Raw genomic sequence first — 23,900 nt, 5'->3', positions numbered from 1 at the left:
CAGATCACAACACTGTGTTCCCCCTCCCAGTTTACAAGCAGAAGCTGAAATAGGAGGATCCTTCACAGAAGGAAATACAATGCTGGTCCAAGGCAGTGGAATAGTCTCCGAATTGCTTGGAATCGGTATACTGGACCGTGTTAAAGTACTCAGCAGAAAACCTAAACAAATACGCCACCACTGTCACGGACTTCATTAGCAAGTGCATAGAGGACTGCATGACAAACTAGTCAATCCGGGTATTCCCCAACCAGAAACCCTGGATGAACCAGAAATCCACTCTCTACTGAACACCACACATGCAGCAGTCGTCGGATGATCCAGATTTCACAGGAAATTCAGATATAACCTCAGCAAAGCCATCAGAGATGCCAAAAAGCTGTACTGGACCAAGTTAGAGGCCCCAACAAACCAGCGGACTTCTGGTCCTATGGCTAGGCCTAAATAACATAACAGGATACAAAATGAAGCAGAACAAGATAGCAACACATCCCTCCCTGATGCGCTTAATGCTTCCTATGCTCAGTTCGAGCAGAATATCAGTGGGGCGGTTTCACCTGCCTCAACAGCCCCAGACGCACATGTTCCCCTCTGTCACCACTATAGACGTTGGAATGGTCTTCCTGGGAGTCAACCCAAGGAACGCAACGGGCCCATACGGAGTCCCCGGCCGTGCACTCAGATCCTGTGCGGACCAGCCGGTGAAGCTATTCGCTGACATCTCCAACCTCTCCTTGCTGCAATGCGAAGTCCCACCTGCTTCAAGGAGACCACCATCATCCCAATCCCAAAGAAAACACATGCAGCGTGCTTCAACAACTACCGCCCAGTGGCTCTTACCTCCATAATCATGAAGTGCTTCGAGAGACTGGTCATGGCCTACATCACCTCAAGCCTCCCAGCCTGTCTCATTCCCCTGCAATTGCCTATCAATACAACAGGTCCACAGGGGACACCATTTCCCTAGCCTGCTCTCATCTCTGGAACATCTGGACAACAAGGACACCTACGTTAGACTCCTGCTCATCATCTACAGCTTTGCCTTCAACACCATTTTCCCCTCTAGACTGATCTCAAAACTCAGCCCTCTGCAACTGGATCGTAAGCTTTCTAACCCTATCAGTGAGGATAGACAACTGCACTTCCTCCATGATAACACTCAATACTGGAGCCCTTCCTGGATGTCTTCTCAGCCCCCTAATGTACTTCCTCTATACCCATGACTGTGTAGGCAAATTCCAAATATATGCCATCTGCAAGTCTGCTGACGATATCACTGTGTTAGGCTAGATATGAAACAACAATGAGTCAGAATACAGAGAGGAGGCTTAGTATTATGCTGCAGAGATAACAACCTCTCTCTTAATGCTGGCAAAACTAAAGAATTGATCATTGACTTCAGAAAGGAAGGAGGAGAACATGACCCCATCTACATCGGAGTAGAGGTTGAGAGTGTCAAATTCACAGGAGTGTCAATAACTGACAGCCTGTCCTGGATTTCCAAGGAGATGCGACAGTCTAGAAGGCACAATAACATCTCTTATTCCTCAGGCAGCTCAGGAAATTTGGTATGTCCATAAGGACCCTCACCAACATTTACAGATGCACCATAGAAAGCATTCTATCTGGCTATATAATGGCCTAATATAGCAACTGATCTGCCCAGGACTACAAAAAGTTGTGTGTACAGCCCAGACCATCACAGAAACCAAACCCCCACCCACTTCCCCCCCATTACATGGGCTCCATTTACACTTCTTGTTGCCATGGAGAGGTTGCTAACATCACCAAAGACCCATCCTCCCCTGGTAATGCCCTCCTACCAACTCTTCCGTCAGGCAGAAGACACAGAAGCTTGGACAAAGTTCAAGAACAGCTTCTTACCTGCCATTATTAAACTGATGAATAGACTTTCTAACTTCAAGTAATGCTGATCTTGTTAATGTTGATATTACCTCATGCACATGTGCAATGTCACCTGTGAGTCTCACTCTGTCTAAGATCTTTGCACCCTATGATCTGTATTTCCTTGCTTACTATGATCTGCCTGTACTCTTCACAAACAACGCTTTTCACTGTACTGAGGTACACTTGACAGTAAATCAAAACAAATCAAATATTGCTTTGAATTTCTGTGAGTGAAGAGCTGAAAAAGGAAATGGTAATATATAAAATATTTTTGACACGCTGTCAGCCAGTTGTACAAAAACTTTGTTGAATGTTTACTGAAAAGGAGGTTAGCTTCATTCTCTACAGATACATATATATGTCAATACATGTAAAAAAGTATGTTAGAAATTCTCTGATTAATAAAAAAATGAATTGAAACTCACTTTGACGTTTGACCATGGAAATCATACTTCGCTCTTACAGTCAATTCCTAGAAGAATAAAATTCAAATATAAAAGATATCGTTGGTCTGATTAACTGGTCTAGTAATTAACCTGGAGTGGTGACACATCGTTAACATGTGTGAAACAAACCATGGAATAATGGCCAGTTATCACAGGTAACCCATCTGTGCAAAGACATCAATGCTGGGTGTCCTGTTTCCCTGGCAGAGGGCCTTGAGGAAGTCATGAGATGGGGGACTGGAGTGGCCTAGGAGACCAGGAGCCGCCCCTCCTCACTCAAGAAGAAGTGGTATTTTACTGAACTGGTGTTGGCAGCTGTGGGAGTAGGGAATGGTGCTGGACAATCCTCAACTGGGCCAGCCTGACACCTACCCTGCTTATTTTCAGCTAGTTGCTTGAAGGGCCCCATTGTTATGCAATAGATGTTTAAATATTTAAGAATAAAATTTGCCTGGGAAATCTGAATGAAGTTCCATAACTGGGAGAAATTGTGCTAGATTTAATTAAGACAGTGCACTGCTAAATTACTGTGCTTTGTTCCTCTTTTTTTCCCCTGACAAGTTAGGTACAACAAATATGACTTTCTATTCTGCTTATTTTTGTTTGTGGTCATTCAGAACTGTAAGAATCACAAGAGTCAAGTAGTACTCTGGGAAATTATAATACTGTACATTATTTGATCTTCTGTATAGTCCCCTTTTCTTCTTGATTATCAAAGAAGTGTGTAATAATTAAGACCTGCTTACTGCAATACTATAATAATTATGGATATCACTAAAAAGGAATCATGCTTATTGTAGTAATTTTTAAGTTGCTGTTTTAATGGTTCTCCCATACATCCACTTCAAATTGACCTTCAACTCAAAAAGCTGCAATAGACTTCCTAGTTTACACTTTCAATAGTTATTGAGAATGAATCCTTAAATTATTTGAGTGAGAATCCAAAATTCATGACTTTTCTATCTGAAGTGTGACTGACAGCTTCTAAACTCTAACAATGCAGTTTATTAGACATAGATAATTGAATCATATCTGAATTTATGTTTTTTATTCCATTGCCTGGGTGCTTAAAATATCTGCTTTCAGAGATGATTTGGAGACGCTGGTGTTGGACTGGAGTGTACAAAGTTAAAAATCACAACACCAAGTTTTAGTCCAACAGATTTATTTGGAAGCATTAGATGAAGGAGCAGCACTCTGAAAGCTAGTGCTTCCAAACAAACCTGTTGGACTATAACCTGGTTTCAGAGGAGTTGCTTCTGGGAGATATATCTACCATTGGAACAGTACGATCTACAGGCACCAGCAAGTTGAAATATATTCATACAAGAAATGAATTGTAGCTTCACTGAACTATGTGCTCTACATAGAACATTCTTGGACACTTCTGTCATAAATGAATCAGTATGTCTTTGAACTGACAAATTACATCATAGAGTGGTATGTTTATAGGGTGAGGCTGGATAGTTCACTGGAGGGTAGGCAAAGCCAAAAAAAATTGACTCAATTGCATTCATTTAATTGTTTCCTCATTGGAAAGTACAGAAAATTATCAAACTTCAATGAAAATAGGATTACATGGAAATCACTGCTGCATGGGATTGTGTTATAAAACACAATTCTAACCTTGGGATTTTGATGGTGACGTGAACTTCACTGGGATCTCAAACTCCCAGATTTTTGAGATGTGTCTTTGATGCCTGATTGTAGCATTCTTTGGGATTCCAGTACTGTACCAACTTGCCAAATCTTACCAAAGATTGGGCTTCAACATCAATAAATTGTTTTTCATGCTGTTATGATGGCATTTGCATTATGAAAGTTTTTGAAGACTCATACTGAGAAGATCGTGAAATCTGATTCATTTGCAATATGAGGAGATCCCATGACAAAGTGTGCCAAAGTATCCTTTCATTGACTTTTTCTAAATAAATGTTACAGAAACAACACTTTGGGTCACTCTGTTTAAAGTCTATTTCTGGAAGTCACATGACTTAACCTAATTGCTTGAACTTGTTTAGTGAAGCTATGTGGTTTCAGTTAACTGTTTGGACTGACTGGAAGTCACATGACTGAATTTATGGATGTCAGGAGCTGCGGTTGTTTGGTATGGTTTTGGTGTTCAGTTGAGATATAACCTACAAAGTGATAAAACAGCCAACTCAGCCTTTGTTAATTATCAGAGAAATCCTCTTGTGGATTCTCTATGAGAGCTGAAGAGTGAAAACAGCTATTCTGCCTGAAAGGTTTCTGAAAGATTGCCTCTCATAATTTCCTGAATGAACTGTATCTGAAAAGATCCCAGTGACAACCATATCTGTCTAGTAAAAAAAAAAATCAGTATCTAGTGACACCCATCCAAATGTGCAAGGATGCCCAACTGAAAGCCATTTGGAACATTTCTTGTCTTATCCTTTATTATCTGAGAATTAATACCTGTGTGTTAATGTATTTGGCCAATGTGCTCTTTTCCAAAATTAATTTTTGCAAAATGTCTCTTACTTTTTGCTTTAATCAGGAAAATTGTGTGATCAGTGATTTGTTGGGTATAAGTTCAAGGGAGGAAGACGTGGGCCTGAAATGAAAGTTTTAAAATGATCTAAACTACTGAAACACTTTTGGCCTTTGATTTGGCTCCCAGAAGATAGGATCTGACTGAATTCAATCTGATCTGAATATAGAAGGAAAGATCCCCACTGTTGTCTATCTGTCTGTTCAACATCTGTCTGATCAGGAAGGCAGCATCATCAAAGGCGCTGAGTGTCTGGTCTCATTCAAACTGGTGTAAACCCAGGAGAGTAATGCAACTTTAAAGTTGGAATCACTGTCTGTAATCATGGGCAATTTAGCTAAAATATTTTAACTTGTAGGATGCGGTTTAAAAAAAAACTTCCACATTCTGTGCGGCACGGTGGCACAGTGGTTAGTACTGCTGCCTCACAGCGCTAGAGACCCGGGTTCAATTCCCGCCTCAGGCGACTGACTGTGTGGCGTTTGCACGTTCTCTCTGTGTCTGCGTGGATTTCCTCCGGGTGCTCCGGTTTCTTCCCACAGTCCAAAGATGTGCAGGTAAGGTGAATTGGCCATGCTAAATTGCCCGTAGTGTTAGGTAAGGGGTAAATGTAGGGGTATGGGTGGGTTGCGTTTCGGCGGATCGGTGTGGACTAGTTGGGCCGAAGGGCCTGTTTCCACACTGTAATGTAATGTAATCTAATCTAAAAAATAATCTAATTGCTGCCATACTTCCCATTCTCTCGATAAATCATAAAAATATTAAGATTACAATGCAAACTGACATAGAACCTCAGAAAAATTGGGTGATTTGATATCCCATGAATTTTCATTTATCCTGAATAATGTAATTCAAGGATAATGTGCAATTTGTTCATTTTTCAACATTGAGAAAGCACAGAATAAATTATTTACACAAAATGCCTTTTGTAGCAATTATAACAAACAACAACTGGCAAATAATGTGAAAGCAGCAAAAGATATTCAACCTAAAAAGGTTTGAGTGAGCATCAATTACCATTTTTAGTTGCTGTCTTTGATCACGTGTCTCGTCTGGCACCTTTGGCTTTTGGGACTGAAAATGCTGATCTGAAGGTTTGGGTGCATCAGCCAGGGGCAGTTCTCCTTGATGAGGAAATAACATACAAAGTCGATTGTACTTTAATTTTAGCAGCATGGATGAAAATCCACTTGAGTTATTAAAAATGTTACTAATTAGGAAATTTTTGTAAGGAAGTTCACTTTATCATGATCTCAGCTCCCTCCGTCTGCTGGGAATTTCATTCTGTGGAGAGGAAGCTGATTGAATGTTAACAGCTAACAGTTTGATGAAATGCTGAAAGTATCAAGTTCAAGTTCAATCATCAGCAATGATCTTGCTCTAATATTCCTGAAATTTCAGGCAGTTTAAGTATATGATTTTGCAGTCACTAGATTTTGGGTTATATGCATTTCAGAAAAAAACTGAGCATCTGGTTTCATTTGCACTGTTTTCAGGGGGCAGAAAGAAAAATAAGAGAGACAGAAGCAATTTCTGGGAGAAATCTTTCTTCTTCAACTGGGCTAGCTGCCAAATGCAGTTTGCACTTTTTTTGATGCTTAAAATTAACTGCTGGATTCAATATTGAGGCAGGAGAAACAGGAGTCTTATGGGTTGGTGCCAGCCTTCACTAAGTTTTTTTTCCTGTTCATCTCCAACCGCACCTGGGGATAGCTTGCCTTGTACAGAAGCCAACAGGATTTCCCAGGAATCTGACTGAGTAGTTATATCAGATTGCCTGACTCGCATCACAGCTCACCTGTTTATGTACCTACAGCCCGAAATAGACAACTCAAATCACATCTTTGAGGGCCCACTTTAAATATGCTGCACATTTGCAACAGTTTTCGGTAGAAAATCAATGTCTTGGCCCTCATGCTTTCAGGATTTGTGGTCGCTGATGTTAATAAAAAGGTCCAAGTAATTACAACTAACTACAAATCCAATTTCTACATTTCCCACTGGCACCAATTTTATTGGTCACATCAGGAGCTGGAAGAAAATATATCTTTTTGTGACTTGAGACCTTTGATCCTAATGATATTATGTTCTTGCCAACTGTACTTTGCTAATGACTCTGTTCTTCTGCCATCCCTAAGGTGCCAATTCATTGGCAGAGTGTAGATTCTCAGCCACCAGCTATCCTATGATACAAACAAACAAACAGAAATTGTTGGAGGATCTCAGCAGGTCTGACAGCATCTGTGGAGAGAACGCAGAAATAGTGTTTCAGGTCCAGCAACTTTTCTTCAGAACTGAAAGCAGCTAGGAAAAGGTGGTATTTATGCTGATGATGGGGATGGGAAAGAGGGTGGAAGGAGTGAGTGCATAGTTGGAGAGAGAAGAGAGAAAAAGAAGGTTGGGCAGACAAAGGGGCTATTGACAGTAAGCCAGGAAAGAAGAGAAGCTAGATAGGTGAAGACCGTGAGTGCATCAAAATAAATTCGCTGGTCCTGTCATGACATGGGTTGCTTTCAGCATCTAACGAATCAAGGCACTGACTCATGGAATGGTAGTTAGTATGAAGACAGACTGGATCGTTTGGGACTATATTTACTGGAGGTTAGAAAATAAAATTCCAATAGAACTAGACAGGGTAAACACGGGAAGGATGTTTCTGATGACTGGGGAGTTCAGGACCAAAGGTGACAGTGTAAGGAGATGGAGTAGGACTGAGATGGAGAAGAAATATCTCCATCTGGAGAGTGATAAACCTTTGGAATTCACTGCCACTGAAAGCAGTTGAGGCCAAAACATTGAACGTTTACAAGAAGGAAAGAGATGCAATTCTTAGGACTAAAGGATCAAAGAGTATGGGGAGAAAGTCGGAACAGGGTACTGAGTTGGATAATCACTCGGGGTGAAGCAGATTTGAAGGACCCTATTCCTATTTTCTGTTTCTTTCTCTGAAATTGCACCTGCAATTAGCTAGTATCAGCAAGTACTGCAGCAACCACATGTCACTCCCCACTATAGATAGACCAATGTGAGAGCTCCATCCACAGACCCCCTCATTGCCAACAACAGTGCAGTACAAGTTGAAGTGTCAGGATTTAGCAGAATATAAACGGGAGAAATGACAGATCTTTACTACAACTATAAGGTTTGTTTGCTGCATGATAGACTGTTGTAAATTATCCACCCAAGGAGATACAAAATAATACTTGTGTCATCTTGAAGTATTAGCCATGAATCATTCCAACACTAACACTTAAAAAGCTTGACAGCATTCAAGATAAAGCAGCCCACTTAATTCCCTTCCCAAAAACCATCTTCAACTTTCACTCCCTCCATTGTTCACACAAAGTGGCAAAATGTACCATCTACAAGATGCACTGCAGCAACACACCAAGTCTCCTTCAACAACATCTTCCAAAGGTGCAATGGTCAGCTTCTAAAAGGACAAGTCTTGCTGATGCATAGGAGCAGCACCACCCATACTGTACATTGGCAACAGCCTAAAGCCAGGGATCAGTCCTTGCATTTCAGCAAGTAGGCATAAAGCATCCTTGATACTGTAACTCATGCCTTATTTCAATGGTATTGGTGAGATCTGGACACCTACTGCACATGCCCAGGCAACTGTAGGAACAAAGAGCTTCTGTGTTCAAAGTAAGTTTTAAAAAGGTAGGTAACTGGGAAGTGAAGTTCAATCAAGATTGGGAGGGAGACAATTGTATAGAGCCATCTGGGTGAGAGTAGAGGTGCCAATTTGAGATGAGTGCTGTGTAAATTCACACGATGAATGGTGGTCCTCAGCATCCAGTGATTTGTACGTGTTGCTTGTGGAATACTACTCCACTCCGACTGCATAAATGTGAAATTTCAGATCACAATAAACAATTAAAATATTGCTGTGGCATAGTTTGCTTGATTTCAGTTTCACATAATTCTCCCATCTTTATTGTAACTGGAATTTAGACATAATAATAGGAAAGTAGGAAGGCGACTTAAGTTTTTAATTATTATTTTCACTTTGGATTCAAGTCAAGGTCTGTTTCAATTTGGAAACAGTGCATTTGGCCCAACATGTTTATGCCTGTCACATTTCCTTGCCCTCACTATTCCCCCAAAGAGCTAATTTAGAAGCACTGAGATCACAAAATGCTAGCATGTTCACTTTTTAGGCCAACTCTAACTGGCCATTATCAGTAAGAAGTCCCAGTTCTGAAACTAAAAGATATACTTGATTTCTCGAGGAGTTTTCCCATATCACTTTGCTTGCTGCAACTTGCTGAAAACCACTCCTGTCTTGAGCAAAACACCCTTGCTACCTTTTGCTCCCCACTCTGCAAGTAAAATCTTACTCAGATCCTGTTTGGTAACTCCCTGCTATGCCCCGGCCACTGCTAAATATTAGTTCCATGTCACACTCAGCACTGGTTCTGTACCACTGAAAACCCTGCTCCCACAGGAAATAGCACTTCCTACATTCTGAGTGTGGATGGTTGAACTGTTACTTTATGAAACATTTCAGGAACCATATTTGTGCAATCCAAGAGCCATAAGTTTAATTAACATCAATCTTAAAACAAATCTGTGAAAAGCTGAGGCTCAAACAATCTGTTTTTAAAAATTCAGTTACAAAATGATTTCTCTAATTGTGCTCCTGCTAATAAAATTACACATTTTAAATCACATTAAAACTCTCTCTCAGAGAATATAGCTCTTTCTGAAATATTATCTGGCATATGGTATTAACATGAAAAAGAACCAGTGTCAAAGGACTGCAAACTGCAAATATATTTTATGATTTCAAGAAGAGACATGGAGAAACAGATGAATTAACTAACGTCAGAGCTAGGGAAAATAATTGAATAGAAATTAAAAGAAACACAAAAACATAGAGCCAGAAAATAAAACTAAACATTGCCAGCGCAGATCTTCAAAGAAATTTCATAGTCAATCGAACTGACTGAATTCTTTGAAGAAAATGGATGTACTATATGTGACCTTCAGAAAATCTTTGGTAAGATGTCATGTAAGACACTGAATTGTGTGGATTCAGCTGCCAGATTGCATTGAAAGATGTTTACAAAGCAGAATCAAGAGGATGACATTGAGCGAGGTTTTTGCATCAGTTGAGCAGAAAGTGAGCTGTGCTAGAAACTCAGTTCCCCGTATACAAAATGATTCCGAGATCTTGACAAAATTTGTAGACGATGCAAAAATTAGGAAATGATAATAAGGCCTGGCCCTCAGAATGGACTGGGCATCATGTAGACGTAGGTAAAAGTGAGGACTGCAGATGCTGGAAATCAGAGTCTAGATTAGAGTGGTGCGAGAAAAGTACAGCAGGTCTGGTAGCATCCAAGGAGCAGGAAAATTGACGTTTTGGGCAAAAGCCCTTCATCAGGAAATTCCGCGCTCAATGTCATCCTCTTGATTCTGCTTCGTAAACATTCTTCAATGCAATCTGGCAGCTGAATCCATACAATTCAGTGTCTTACATGACATCTTACCAAAGATTTTCTGAAGGTCACATATAGTACATCCATTTTCTTCAGGAATTTCCTGATGAAGGGTTTTGCCCAAAACATTGATTTTCCTGCTCCCGAATGCTGCCTGAACTGCAGTGCTTTTCCAGCACCACACTCTTGACTCTAATCTCCAGCATCTGCAGTACTCACTTTCACCGCATAACTAAAGCATGTCTAGTGTAATTCTTCAATTGGGTTACACAAGCTGTTGTGTTATGTCTGATGATCAATGTTTCAGTACGCTTTTGAGAGAAATACTCATATATCATCACTTTATCAGAGCATGTAACCTGAGGGTATAAAGATCTAACACGCCATCTTATCCCAAGAATCATTCAAAACATAATGTGCAATTGGAAGCATGCTATTTGGTATTGCTATGTCTAATTTACTAGCTTAATACTAGTCCAGACAGTTAAGTGCCTGAGAGTATATAATTGTAGCAGCAATAAATGTCTGTTGGATATTTCAATACCCAGCATAGTCTTGTTTCTTATGTTATGAATGATAACATAAGCACTACCATGTCAGGTTAAATATCCTGCTGGAGGCAAAAATCACATCATGAATTGTTCCTACCTAAACAAATCCACAAAGATCAGACACATTCTTCCCATGCAGAATCTTAGCCTCCACCCAGGAACAAAAGGAAGGGGCTGTGGGGGATTCAATTATACAAAAAGCCAAGAATCAGGTTCCTGACTACAGGATGAAAGCTTGTAATTAAATTTTTGGAATTTTAAAGGTGCATTATGCAAACTGATAGTAACGTTTTTGCATATAACACATGCTAATTAAAAGTTCTCTTTGCCAGAAATAAGTTCCCTTTCCCAATTGTGTTCACTATATGTTTTAGTTCTCAACTGCATAGGAGAGACTCAATTGAGTGAAGTGCAGGTAAATCTGAAAGGATCATAGCCACTGCTTCCCCACCTTCATTGGGATGCCACCAGCAGACACATACTTGCCTCCCTTCCCTTGCCAGCCTCATGGCCCCTAGTAGTAGTTTGCTTTCTACTTGGTTCGCCATTATGCTTTGTCTGCTCAACTGCTAATTTATCTCCAACTACTTGTTTACTCCTTTCTTTCTCATCAACCTCCTTTCTTCAGCAGAAATACCATCTTTTCCGAGCTACTATGAATTCTAAAAAAGGGCAAATGATCTTGAAACATCGACTGTGCTTTCACTCCATGGATGTTACCAGTCCTGCTGAGTTTCTCCAGCAATTTCTGTTTTTGTTTTTAATCTGTGAACTTCAGATTTCACACTCAGATTATCAGGATTCCACTTCCATGAATTCAGCTGATCATTTTAATGGATATTTGCCTCTATGAACTGCATATACATTAATCCAGACTCAGTCTCATTCTTGACCCTGCAAAAAATGGGAACAGCCATGGTCGGGGGGATACTTATGCTTTCCAGCTACTTCAGCTATCTTCACCACGAAGGAGAGGCTGTTTATTTGACAAAACTCCAGGCCAATATTTCCATTTATAAAGCCTAAGATCTTAGGATATGTTTTGCTAAATGCTCTCTCAAAACATTCTGCCACCTTCAAAGATCTAAGTTATCTGAAAAATTCAAAGACTACTATCTGTATACACCATCATGTTATCATCTTGATACTTATAGTAAGGAAATAAGTCTGAGTGCGTGACAGCAATGAGAAATCTATTATTGGCTTTAAAAGTCACCTTGCAAACTAACTGAACTAGTTTGACTTGCCAAAGGATAACATAGTGATCCAAATCAGTGTAGGTTGCCAGACTGCATTTTTTTTTTGTAATAGAACATCTTTTAAATATATTAGAAAGACATATACTGTAAATGTCATTGCTTTTCTGGAAATAACCTATCTAAAATTAGTTTCCTGGTTACAGAGTATGTGTGGAGAATGAATTCCCACTTTCTGGGTACACTTCTAATGGGCTTAAGGATGAAAAGATGCAATGAGCAGCAGATAAATAAAGAGGTAAAGGTTGTAAAGGCAGCTTTCCTTCTTCAACTGTTTCTTTGTCTTCTCTGTTCTCGTCCTCATCTGATCCACACTTGTCTTCTTGTTCTGTCTCTGTAAGCCATACTGTACGTCAATTTTGTGAAAGATGCAGTGAATCACAAGGATGCAGACAATTCTTTGTGGGGAATTTTACAAGGAGACCCCAAATCTGTCCAGGTTCCTGAACATGTGATTTTACAATGTTATGATATATTCAATAATCAATATAATTGGCCAACAGTATTGGTTTTGCATAATTTTGCCTTTAAGCAGTTAATAAGTATCAAATATTGGTAAGATTTCCTGGAAATCTGTTATATCAACTATTGAGAAATCAAAATATAACGCAGAAAAGTGATCCATTTATGGCCAAGGAGAAAGATTAAGGATAGTGTAAGATGATGACTGGAAAATAACAGATGTTAAACAAATACTTTCTCTCTCCTCACACAGGAAACAAACCAGAGATAATAATGTTTAAAGAGAGAGGAACTTAATGTAATTAAAATGAGTAAGAAGAAAAGTCTTAGAAAGATTAATGGCAATAAAAGCCAAGAAATCCATGAGAGCTACATTTTAAGGTCTTAAAAAAGCTGACTGCATAAAGAATGGCACTTAGTTGTGACATCTTCCAAAATGCTTTAGATTGTTGGTTGACTCCAATGAAGTAAAATCCAGCAAACTTTATACTTACATTCACAAAATGATGGATAGAGAAAATGGGGAACTTCAAACACAACAGCCTTATTTCAGTGTTCAGGAAAATACAGGACCCGTTATTAAAGAAGTGGCATCAGGGCACTTAGAAAATCATAACATGATTATACACAGCCATTGTGATTTTAGGAAAGAGAGAAGCTGTACTTAACAAATTTATTAGCCTTTTTTGAGGATGTAACTAGTAGTTAAAGAGAAAACAGTGGAGTCAGGGTATTTGGACTTCCAAAAGCATTCAACATTTTAGGTGTGACTAAAAGTTTATTACAGAAGATAAGAGTTTATTGAGCGGAGGGACAATATGTCAGCATATGGTAAGGGTTGGTTAATGGACTGAGGGGATAGTGATAAACAAAGCAGTTTCAGGTTGGCAAGACCTGTCTCTATGAACCATGCTGTACAGGTTGCTGTAAGGATCAGTGCAGAAGCCTCAGCTAGTTGTAACCTGTGGTGTTGATGTCAAGGAAGGAAGTGGAAAGGACCTTTGTTGTGCAGTGGTAATGTCCCTACCTCTGAGCCAGGATGCCTTGGTTTAAGTCCCACCTACAACTTGAGGTGCATAATAACATTTCTAAACAGGTTGATTAGAAAGTATCTAGAGGAAAAGACTAAGAACCATATGGTGTCCCTACCTCTGGTATGAAAGTCCTCAGTTCAAGTCCTACCTGTCCCAAATATGGGCCATGGACTGTCTGAACACACTGATTAAAAGTACATTTAGAGGAAGGGACTAGGGGTTCTTGTGCAACAGAGATGGTGTCCCTGCAACTGAGTCAGAAGATCTGGGTCCAAATTCCAACTGCACTGGGAGTGTGTCACAGCATGTCCAATATAAGCAGCAAGTTGCAAATTCGAGATTCTATAAGAAATGCTCAGTGATCCTACAACCACCAAATCAGATCTAAGATCTGCAGTCCTGCCACATACAGTTGTGAATGGTGGTGGACACCACACTCAATGAGGAGAATCCACAAATATCTCCATCTTCAACTCTAGGGTCACCTAACACATCAGATTTACAAAAATCTTCAGCCAGAGATGCCATCTCGTCCTCCTCTAGTGGTCCCTAGCATTATAGATGCCAATCTTCAACCAATTCAATTCACCCAATTTGATATCAAGAAATGATTGGAGACACTGGGTTCTGCAAAACCCAATGGGTCCTGACAAGATTCTGGCAATATTACCGAAAATTTGTGTTCCAGTACCTGCCGCCTCTGTAAGTCAAGCTGTTCCAGTACAGCTCCAAACATCAATGCACTAGACAATGTGGAAAGTTGCCCAGGTATGTTCTATATGTGAAAATCAGGACAAATCCAAACAAGCCACTTATTGCCCAATCAGTCTAGTCTCAATCATTAGTAAAGTGATGGAAGTGTCATCAACAGTACGATCAAGTAGCACTTAATTAACATTAAACTACTCACGTGATGCTTAGTTTTGGTTCAATCAGGGCCATTCAACACCTGAATTCAATTTAGACTTAGCACAAATATGTCCATATTTGTGCTAAGTCTAAATTGAATTCAGGTGTTGAATTGCAGAGAAGAGCTGAGAGTAAGTGGAGTGCATCATTTCTCCCTCCAACTCTATTTTGATTTAGTCCCTACCCTCCCCTTCACTGTTTTGATCACACAGCACTGTCCCTTGATGTGAAGGGCAGTGTTTGTCACTGGCCACCCGGGTGTTTTCCTATCTTCCTGGTGCTGGAAATTAAATAAAGATTCGTGCACTTTGTGTCTTTCACTGTGTCTCACACCTGCACACACACACCATGGGTTCTGGGGATAAAATAAGCACTACCGCACTTAGGTGGTAGTGTGGGGGTTAAAATTAAAAAAAAAAAAAAAAATAGAACTCTGGTGCAGGCCACCCGGGTGTTTTCCTATCTTCCTGGTGGTGGAAATTGAATAAAGATTGGTGCACTAAAAAAAAAAAAAATTAAAAAAAAATAAAAAAAAAAAAGAGCTGAGAGTAATAGCTCTTTACCTCAAAGTTGCATTTGATTGAGTATGGCATTAAAGAAGCTAGAATCAATGAGAATCAGAGATTAACTCTCCAGTGGTAGGATCATACCTGGGACAAAGAAAACTGTTTGTGGTTGTTGGATGTTAGCTATCTCAATTCCAGGGGTTCCTCAGGGTAGTGTTCTTGGCTCAATCATCTTCACTTGCTTCATCAATGACCTTCCCTCCATCATAAGGTCAGAAGTAGGATGATCACTGATTATTGCACCATATTCAGCACCATTCACAACCCTTCAGATACTGAAGCAATCGTATTTAAATGCACAAAACTCTGGACAGTATATAGGCTTCAGCTAAAAAGTAGCAATTAGTATGTGCACCACACAATTGCCTGGCAAAGACCATTTCAATCAAAAAAGAACCTAGCCATCATCCCTTGACATTCAACAGAAAAATCATCATTGTATCCCCCACTGTCAACATCCCTAGGTATTATCATTGACCAGAAATAGATCTAAACTTGCCGTGTAAATACAATGGCTTCAAGGGCAGGTCAGAGTTGGAATCCTGCCACAAGTAACTCACTTCCTGACTATCAAAAACTGTTTCACCATCCAAAAGGCACAAATCAGAACTGTGATGAAATATTTCCTAGTTGTCTGAATGAGTGCAACTCCAACAGCATTCAAGACGCTTGACACCATCCAAGACAAAGGAACACATTTCATTAGCACATATCCACATATTTCCAATCCCACCGCCATCAATGCCAGCAGCAGTGTGTACTATCTACAAGATACACCACAGAAATTCACCGAGGGTCCTTCCATCTAGAAGGACAAGAGTATCTGCCAGTTCTCCTTCAAATGACTCACCATCCTGAGTTGGAAACATATTAGGAATCCTTTACTGTGTCCAGGACCAGGACCAAAATCCTGGAACTCTCTCCCTAAAAGCAATGTGAGTCTACCTGAAACACAGATTGCAGGCTTTCAAGAAGGCACCTCTCCACCACTTTCTCAAGGGCAATTAGAAATGGGCAAAAAATGCTGGCCTAGTCAATGCCTTCTACATCCCATTAATGAATAAAAACAACATACTCAGAATGGTCTGTGTCTTTTAGAGGAACTTGAAGTTGATGGCATTCCCATGCATGTTTCTAAGTGGTAGAAATTGTAAGTTTGGAATTTGCAGTCGAAAATGCCTTGATGAGTTGTTGCATTACATCTTGTACATGACACACACTACTGCCACTGTGTGTCAATAGTCACAGAAGGATGAATGATTAAGGTGGTGGATGTGGTGTCAGTCAAGTGGGCTGCTTTGTCCTGTATTTTACCAAACACTTTGAATATTGTTGGAGCCAAACTCATTCAAGCAAGTGAACAGTGCTCATCACACTCCTTTGTAGATGGTGGTCTGTCTTTGGTGAGTCTGGAAGTGAGTTCCTCAACACAATTCTCAGTCTTCCCTAATCTCATTACCTCAACATTTATAAGGCTGATCCAGTTATGGTTTTGTTTAATGATGACCAACAGAATATTGATGGTGGATGATTTACTCGAAGGACAGGCTTGAAGGACTGTATAGTCTATGCCTGCCCTAAAATCTTATATTATTATGTTCTTGCAAGTACTTTTTGAGTTGGTGGTAGAGTGCAAAGGCTGTAGTACTACTGGAAAACACACAAGTTTTGAAAGTCATGTTAATGTGATCTCTGACAACACCAGACGCATCAATCTGTAACTTCAGACGCAGCCACATTTGAAACCACACACACAAAAAGAAACACTCTATCATTTTCACTGAGCATGAATTTGTCTATTTGTTTTTATCTTGACTTTATCCTTCATATTAGAATAAAGTTATTTTACCATTTTCACTGTTTATGGAGATTTGATCAGCAGATGAATAGCGTTGGATTTCCATGAACTTCAGCTGAGGTAGATCTATGTCTGAACCATTGCATTGCCTGGTTTCATTGATAGTCAGCTGACCAGCTGATTCTGCCAACATCGGGAGTGATCTAGGGAAATCAACACAAAAGCACCATTCCGTTTTAGCAAAATAAGCAAATATGTTTTCAAATGTAAACTGTCAGGATTGAAAGTTAAATATTTGGTCTATGACCCATGAATAATGAAATAACTTTACTCCTAGTTCAGAAGTTACAAGTCATCATTTATTGTCTGTACAACAGCTAAGAATAAGAAATATTTCAGCTTTGAACTCAAATAGCTCAAGGGACAGCACAGGTGTAATGTGAGACTGTGCAAGTGAACAGTTCAGCCTCAGCAATGAACAGTTGCCTATTACAGAAAGTTAGAGGGAAACTGGAGTACAGATCAATTGGCATTTATATCTCTAGCTCTCAGATTTTGATTTCTAATGGAACTCTTGTAATTCACAGTTGAAAATATAATAACAGAGATTAAAGTGGCAATCAAGAAGTGAGAACCATAAAAAATACAAACTGAAACAAAATTGAAGATGAACATCTTCTAAATTTCTGCATCAAACCAAGTTAAACTTGGCAAATATTAAGTAAATATCAATCAAACTGGAATCCAAAGCACATTGAAACAACTCTAACCAAATAAAGCATATCTAAGTATTTAGCTCCAAGTCCAAAATAAGATTCAGGATGGATTCTTATAAGGTTCTGAATGATAGGCATTTGGGAAGAAATTTACCACAATCATGTGAGAAATCCACCGAGGCCTTGCTTGATGTCAGGAAAACCACAGTACATTTTCCAGAGTAATTGGTGTGAGACAAGGTTCTCACAAGAATGTGACAACATGCCAATTAGTGTGGATTATTGCTTGTTGTCAGCCTCACAAACTGCCCCATAAATATGCCATGTCTGATTCTTCCATCCAACATGAGGACAATAGACGCTGAGAATTCTCAACATGAACATTTGAGCAAGTACCTGGTGACTCCAATTCACTGCTTCCACCTTCAGACCTTGAACACCCAGTACCAGCATCCAAGGGCATTCTCCATGGGCAGCAGCTGTGTACGCCCCTTGTCCACATCTGTCAGTCTCTCTGCATCATCAAAGCACATCTCTGATATATTTCAGCCTCACTGCTGCATGGCTATGCTGCACCAAACGGCAGACCAGCAACTAACATTGCAATGCTGCTGCAAGGACACTTCGTGCACAGGGACTGACTCCAAGTTCTGGACAGGACTCGGCTGCATCTCAAGGCAGCTCATGTGCTCCCTTAGTGCTCACTCCTGAGAGCCGATCTGAATGCTCCCAGTCTTGGTATCTTGCTTTGTCTTTTTGCAATTTGCTCCCTCAGCCACAGTTACGAGGTTGACAGTACTTCTGTCTTCCCTTGTCATTTAGCACAAAGATCAAACCCGAAAGCTAACATTCCTTATCAGACAAGTTTGTCCCCTCTCCCAAAATATTGGGGTCTACCTGTCAATCTCCTAATTTTTAAGGATTTAAGAAAACCATTCAAAGGGTGTGTAGAACTAGTTGCAAAGGTGGAAAGTATCAATTTAGGGGGGTAGTTCAGGAGTGGGTAGGGTGAAACTACTGAGCATGGTGACCCAGTATCAATGATCTCAGCTCAGAAATATAATGTATATATATAATATAATATATATAAGAACATAAGACCATAAGAATTAGGAGCAGGAGTAGGCCATCTAGCTCACTCGATCCTGCTTTGCCATTTAATAAGACCATGACCGAACCTTTTGTGGCCTCAGCTCCACTTACCCACCCTCTCCCCATTGCCCATAATTCCTCTATTGTTCAAAAACAATCTATCTTAGCTTTAAAGACATTTACTGAAGTAGTGTCAACTACTTCACTGGGCAGGGCATTCCACAGATTCACCACCCTTTGGATGTAGAAGTTCCTTCTCAATTCAGTCCTAAATCTGCTCCCTCTAATTTTGAGGCAATGCCCTCTTGCCAGTGGAAACATCCCCTCTATGTCTCTCTCATCTATTCCCTTCATAATTGTATATGTTTTGCTAAGATCCCCCCTCAGTATTCTGAATTCCAATGAATTTAATCCCAGTATACTCAATCTCTCCTCATAAACGAACCCCTCAACTCCGGAATCAATCTGATGAACCTCTTCTGTACCCCCTCCACTGCCAGTACATGTTTTCTCAAGTAAGGAGACCAAAACTGCACACAATATTCCAGCTGTGGCCTCACCAGCACCCTGTACAGCTGCAATATAACCTCCCTGCTTTTAAACTCAATCCCTTTTGCAATAAAGGACAAAATTCTACTTGCCTTCCTAATTACTTGTACCTGCAGACCAACCTTCTGTGATTCATGCACAAAGACACCCAGGTCCCTTTGCACAGCAGCATGCTGCAACTTTTTGCCTTTCAAGTAATAAACCTTTGTCAAAGTTTTAGATTAGATTAGATTACTTACAGTGTGGAAACAGGCCCTTCGGCCCAACAAGTCCACACCGACCCGCCGAAGCGTAACCCACCCATACCCCTACATTTACCCCTTTTAACCTAACACTACGGGCAATTTAGCATGGCCAATTCACCTGACCCGCACATCTTTGTGACTGTGGGAGGAAACCGGAGCACCCGGAGGAAACCCACGCAGACACGGGGAGAATGTGCAAACTCCACACAGTCAGTCGCCTGAGTCGGGAATTGAACCCAGGTCTCTGGCGCTGGGAGGCAGCAGTGCTAACCACTGTGCCACCGTGCCGCCCGTAGTGTTAGGTAAGGGGTAAACGTAGGGTATGGGTGGGTTGCGCTTCGGCGGGGCGGTGTGGAATTTGTTGAGCCGAAGGGCCTGTTTCCACACTGTAAGTAATCTAATCTAATCTAATCTAATGCACAGCCTGGAAGTGTGGTGGAGACAGGTTCAATTGATGTGTTCGAGAGAGCGTTGGATTATTATTTAAATAGAAACACCGTGCAGGTTAAGGGGAAAAAGCAGGAGACTGGCACTAAGATAAAACGATCAGAAAATTAGTAGAAAACTCGACATCAAGGATCACAGAATTGTTACAGCTAAATGGCCTCCTTTTATACTGTAACAATTCTGTGATTCTTGATCTAGAGCTTTGAATTTAACTGCCACTAACGACACAAACCTTTTATCTATAAATTGGACTTGCAACAAGATTACATTTACCAAAGATTACACGTCAATTATACTCTTTCTACAAATTTGTAGAGTACTACAAAACTGAATGTATAAGTTACCTTTTTATAAACAAATGAGCAATTACATACCTAGATTTACTGAGAAATGCAGCTCCTGAAGTGTTGCTGTGTCTTGGTCTCTGAAATTACAATAAATACAGGCTTAAGGACAATACCAGCATACTACTGTGTTCAAGGACAAAGGATTACACTCCATAGCCTTTAAATACCCTTGATGCTAAGATTGACATGTTAACAGCAGTTATTTCTGTCTTCTGAAGTTCAAAGACACTCAAAATTATGTTGGAGGATCTTGGAGCAGGTTTAATTCCTGAAAGAGCCAGCATAGGCTTGCGTGAAGATTTTGTAATCATAATTTCATGCTGTTAATGAGCAGAATTCCTGCCATTCCAAGAGCAAAGGGTTTGCCTCATCCTGCAGTTTTTTTCTCTTGTTCAGTGGAAAGTTACTCATTTCGGCTGATCATTGGGATGTGTGTGTCCATGGATATCTTTGTGAGTAAGGGATCATGTCAAGCTTAGATTGAATGTTCAGTGGCTGAATAATCAGATAACAGCAACTAAATGGTGTTGGGATAAGAGGACATTAGGCAAAATGGCTGTAATCACCGATCATTTTTGTGAATTTCATAAAGGTACATACCTGCCCTTTTCCTGACCATAAAAATAAATGAAAACTTGCACTCCAGCTCGATCACCAAGTAAACTGATCAGAGCGTGTTTAGCATGTGTTCTGACTAATTTGGATAGATGTATGTTACTTACTCATTGAGAGTGATGTATTACTTCACACAGACTTTGCTTTGACACCCAATGGTAAATGCCTTTAAACGTGACTTGTAATTCCATTCATATTTACTTTGTCAAATTAATATTGAACTTTTGTTGTAACATCCGAAGAACCTAAGTCTCTCTTTGGTAATTATTTTTATCAAATGGGTGGCACAGTGGCTCAGTGGTTAGCACTGCTGCCTCACAGCACCAGGGTCCTAGGTTCGATTCCAGCCTCAGGTGATTGACTGTGTGGAGTTTGTACATTCTCCCTGTGTCTGCATGAGTTTCCTCCGGGTGCTCCGGTTTCCTCTCACAGTCCAAAGATATGCAGATCAGGTGAATTGGCCATGCTAAATTGTCCCACAGTGTTAGGTCAATTAGTCAGAGGGAAATGGGTCTGGGTGGGTTACTCTTCGAAGGCTCAGTGTGGACCTGTTGAGCCGAAGGGCCTGTTCCACACTGCAGGGAATCTAATCAAATCTAAAATAATAGTAACAGGCGATAATTGTTTTGACTTTCTCTCACTGATTTTCTCTCCACCAGTTTCATTGCTCTTCACAAGGTTACAGTAACATTTGTACTATCTCCTTCATTAACAGTCCTGGTGCAAACTGAACACCTTTATGCAATTGACATTCTCAAGGCAGGAAAATGTATTGAAAATAAATAGGATTTCCAATCAAAAATATCTTGTTCTCTTCTTGCTCTTACTTATTTCACGTGTCTATAAATCTCTGGTTAAACTAGGTAAATACTTTGACTAGAATACAGCTTTGTAATTGTTTCCACTTATACATTAATTATGATATTAACCATCTGACCCTCTCCCAGAACTGTTCCCAATATCTATGCCTTGGATACGATTTGCTTCTTTTCAACAGACAAGCACTTATACAGAAAGCACTTACTGAATGGTCATGATCTAAAATGGATGACTTTCCAGGCTTGTAATCAAATACACTTTTTGGTTCAACGTGATAGCCACAGGTATCAACTTTTGTATTTGGGTGTGACCGATTGCACCTAATGAAAACAAAAAAATGAAATATTAACAACAGACATCTCAGATTACATGTTCAGTTTTAAAGCATGTTTTGCATTGGTATTGCCAATACACTCCAATAATGACATGTGTTAGTGCACAGTTTAGCAACCCAACACACTATGATCAATAATTTGACGTCGACAAAGTTACCATTCTTGGTTGTACTACAGGAAAAAGCAGAGAAGGTTTAATAGATCCTAGGTCTTTCCCAATAGTGGAATGTCAGGAAGGCTGAATATTTTTATTGTCTTTGGAACAGATGGAAATTCAACATAGTTGGATGTGTTGGTAGAGAGATTAAGGGAAGGAATTGGAAGGAGGTACTGTTTTTCATATTCCTGTAGTTGGTAAGTGTTTAATTGTTTTAATTAGTGGAGCAGTGTTATTATCACTCCAACAAAAGCCATGTAATACTTTTGATGACCTTCAAGGCTGAACCAATGAACTTGGCAAAGGTGTCTTGGAAGATGAGTTTGGAGATTGCCTTCCTGACAGTGGGTGGAATCAATTAGGGACGATTCTGGTGTACTGCTATCCTTACTATCACCATTTTCAATTAAAAATACGAGAACATGGATGTATGTCATGGAAGATTAAAGTACCTCTGGTCACATAGGGGCTTGAATGAAATGAACTGGGTCAGCGTAAACTCAATCTAGTGAATGTGGTTTTTCAGTATAAAAATACTCGTACTGTGTTAAATTGGCAATATGCTTCAGACAATAGAGAAGCATAGCTAATGTAGGAAGTTGGAAACTTTATGTTGACATAATGTTGAACCAGTACTTTAGTTGGTCTTTGGGCTCTTGATGATCACATTGTTTGGAAGAGATGTTTTAACAATGGTTCTCATACAAATTTCTCTCATACAATTTGATCAGCAAATAATGTCATAAAACCCTCTCAAAATTATAAATTAATAGATAATAGTGACCAAGTATTAAAAATGATTCCATTATTTTTTCATGAATAATTTGGCCATTGCAAGGTCACTTCGAATAATACATTTTTTCAGAATATGTCATGGCTGCTCACTCTACATCAGTGCTCGATTAAACAGATATGATTATACTGGAAATAACCCACTCCAACTCCTTTCGCTAATGCTGCGAACAATAAACATGATGCTTGTCTGATCTAAACTTTAGAGTCACGTTTGATCTTGAAATGAGCATCCAACTTCAGACTTATGCCATCCACTAAGGTGGATAACATCTCCATAACATCACCTCCATATCATCACTTGGGTTTCTTGAGTCTTGTGTGGAGGTGCTGATGTTGTACTGAGATTAGAGTCTGGTACATGTATGAAAGTATAATAAATAGTGTTACTTTAAAGTTTAAACCTTGAAGATTGCTTTTGATTTGCCATCGCGTCAACCTGTGTCAAATTTAAAGTCATGGGGGGCATCAAATCACATGACTCAATGTCAGAAATCACACGACACCTGGTTATAGTCCAACAGGAATTTTTTGAAATCACAAGCTTTCAGAGCACTGCTCCTTCATCAGGTGAAGTGAAATGAAGATACACTTCATCAAATGAAGGATCAGCGCACTGAAAGCTTGTGATTTCAAATAAACCAGTTGGACTATAACCTGGTGTCATGTGGCTTCTGACCTTGAGTCATGTGATTTGATGCCTCCCATGAGTTTAAATTTGACACAGACAGGTTGAGGTGATGGCAAATCAAGTACAATCTTCCAGGCTTAAACTTTAAAGTAACACTATTTATTATACTTTCATGCTAAATACATGTACTAGATTCTAATCTCATAGTTACATTAGGTAAGGACTAATTTAGCTTCTTTGTATGTTAAGTCCATGTGCTCTCA

The 23,900-nt window shown here is 39.8% G+C and overlaps 1 protein-coding gene across 6 annotated transcripts in view; it reads right to left on the bottom strand.

Moving 5' to 3' along the window:
* The window catches only part of LOC122556561 (uncharacterized), a 112,511-nt gene that overhangs the window by 27,861 nt on the left and 60,750 nt on the right, over nucleotides 1-23,900 (bottom strand). For all 6 annotated transcript variants that reach the window (XM_043703368.2, XM_043703371.2, XM_043703369.2 and 3 more), the window contains 5 exons: nucleotides 21,928-22,042; nucleotides 20,316-20,365; nucleotides 16,944-17,095; nucleotides 5,884-5,990; nucleotides 2,334-2,380 (listed from right to left, as the gene is read on the bottom strand). In XM_043703368.2, coding sequence (XP_043559303.2) covers nucleotides 2,334-2,380; nucleotides 5,884-5,990; nucleotides 16,944-17,095; nucleotides 20,316-20,365; nucleotides 21,928-22,042 — 471 coding nt within the window. The remainder of the gene's footprint in view (nucleotides 1-2,333; nucleotides 2,381-5,883; nucleotides 5,991-16,943; nucleotides 17,096-20,315; nucleotides 20,366-21,927; nucleotides 22,043-23,900) is intronic.

Source organism: Chiloscyllium plagiosum, unplaced genomic scaffold, assembly GCF_037043375.1.
Source record: "Chiloscyllium plagiosum isolate Xiang-an unplaced genomic scaffold, Cpla_swu_hap1 HiC_scaffold_16, whole genome shotgun sequence".
In the NCBI taxonomy this organism is placed as follows: Eukaryota; Metazoa; Chordata; class Chondrichthyes; order Orectolobiformes; family Hemiscylliidae; genus Chiloscyllium; species Chiloscyllium plagiosum.
The sequence above is the reverse complement of the archived record's forward strand: the minus strand, read 5'-3'. Positions and strand labels throughout refer to the sequence as shown.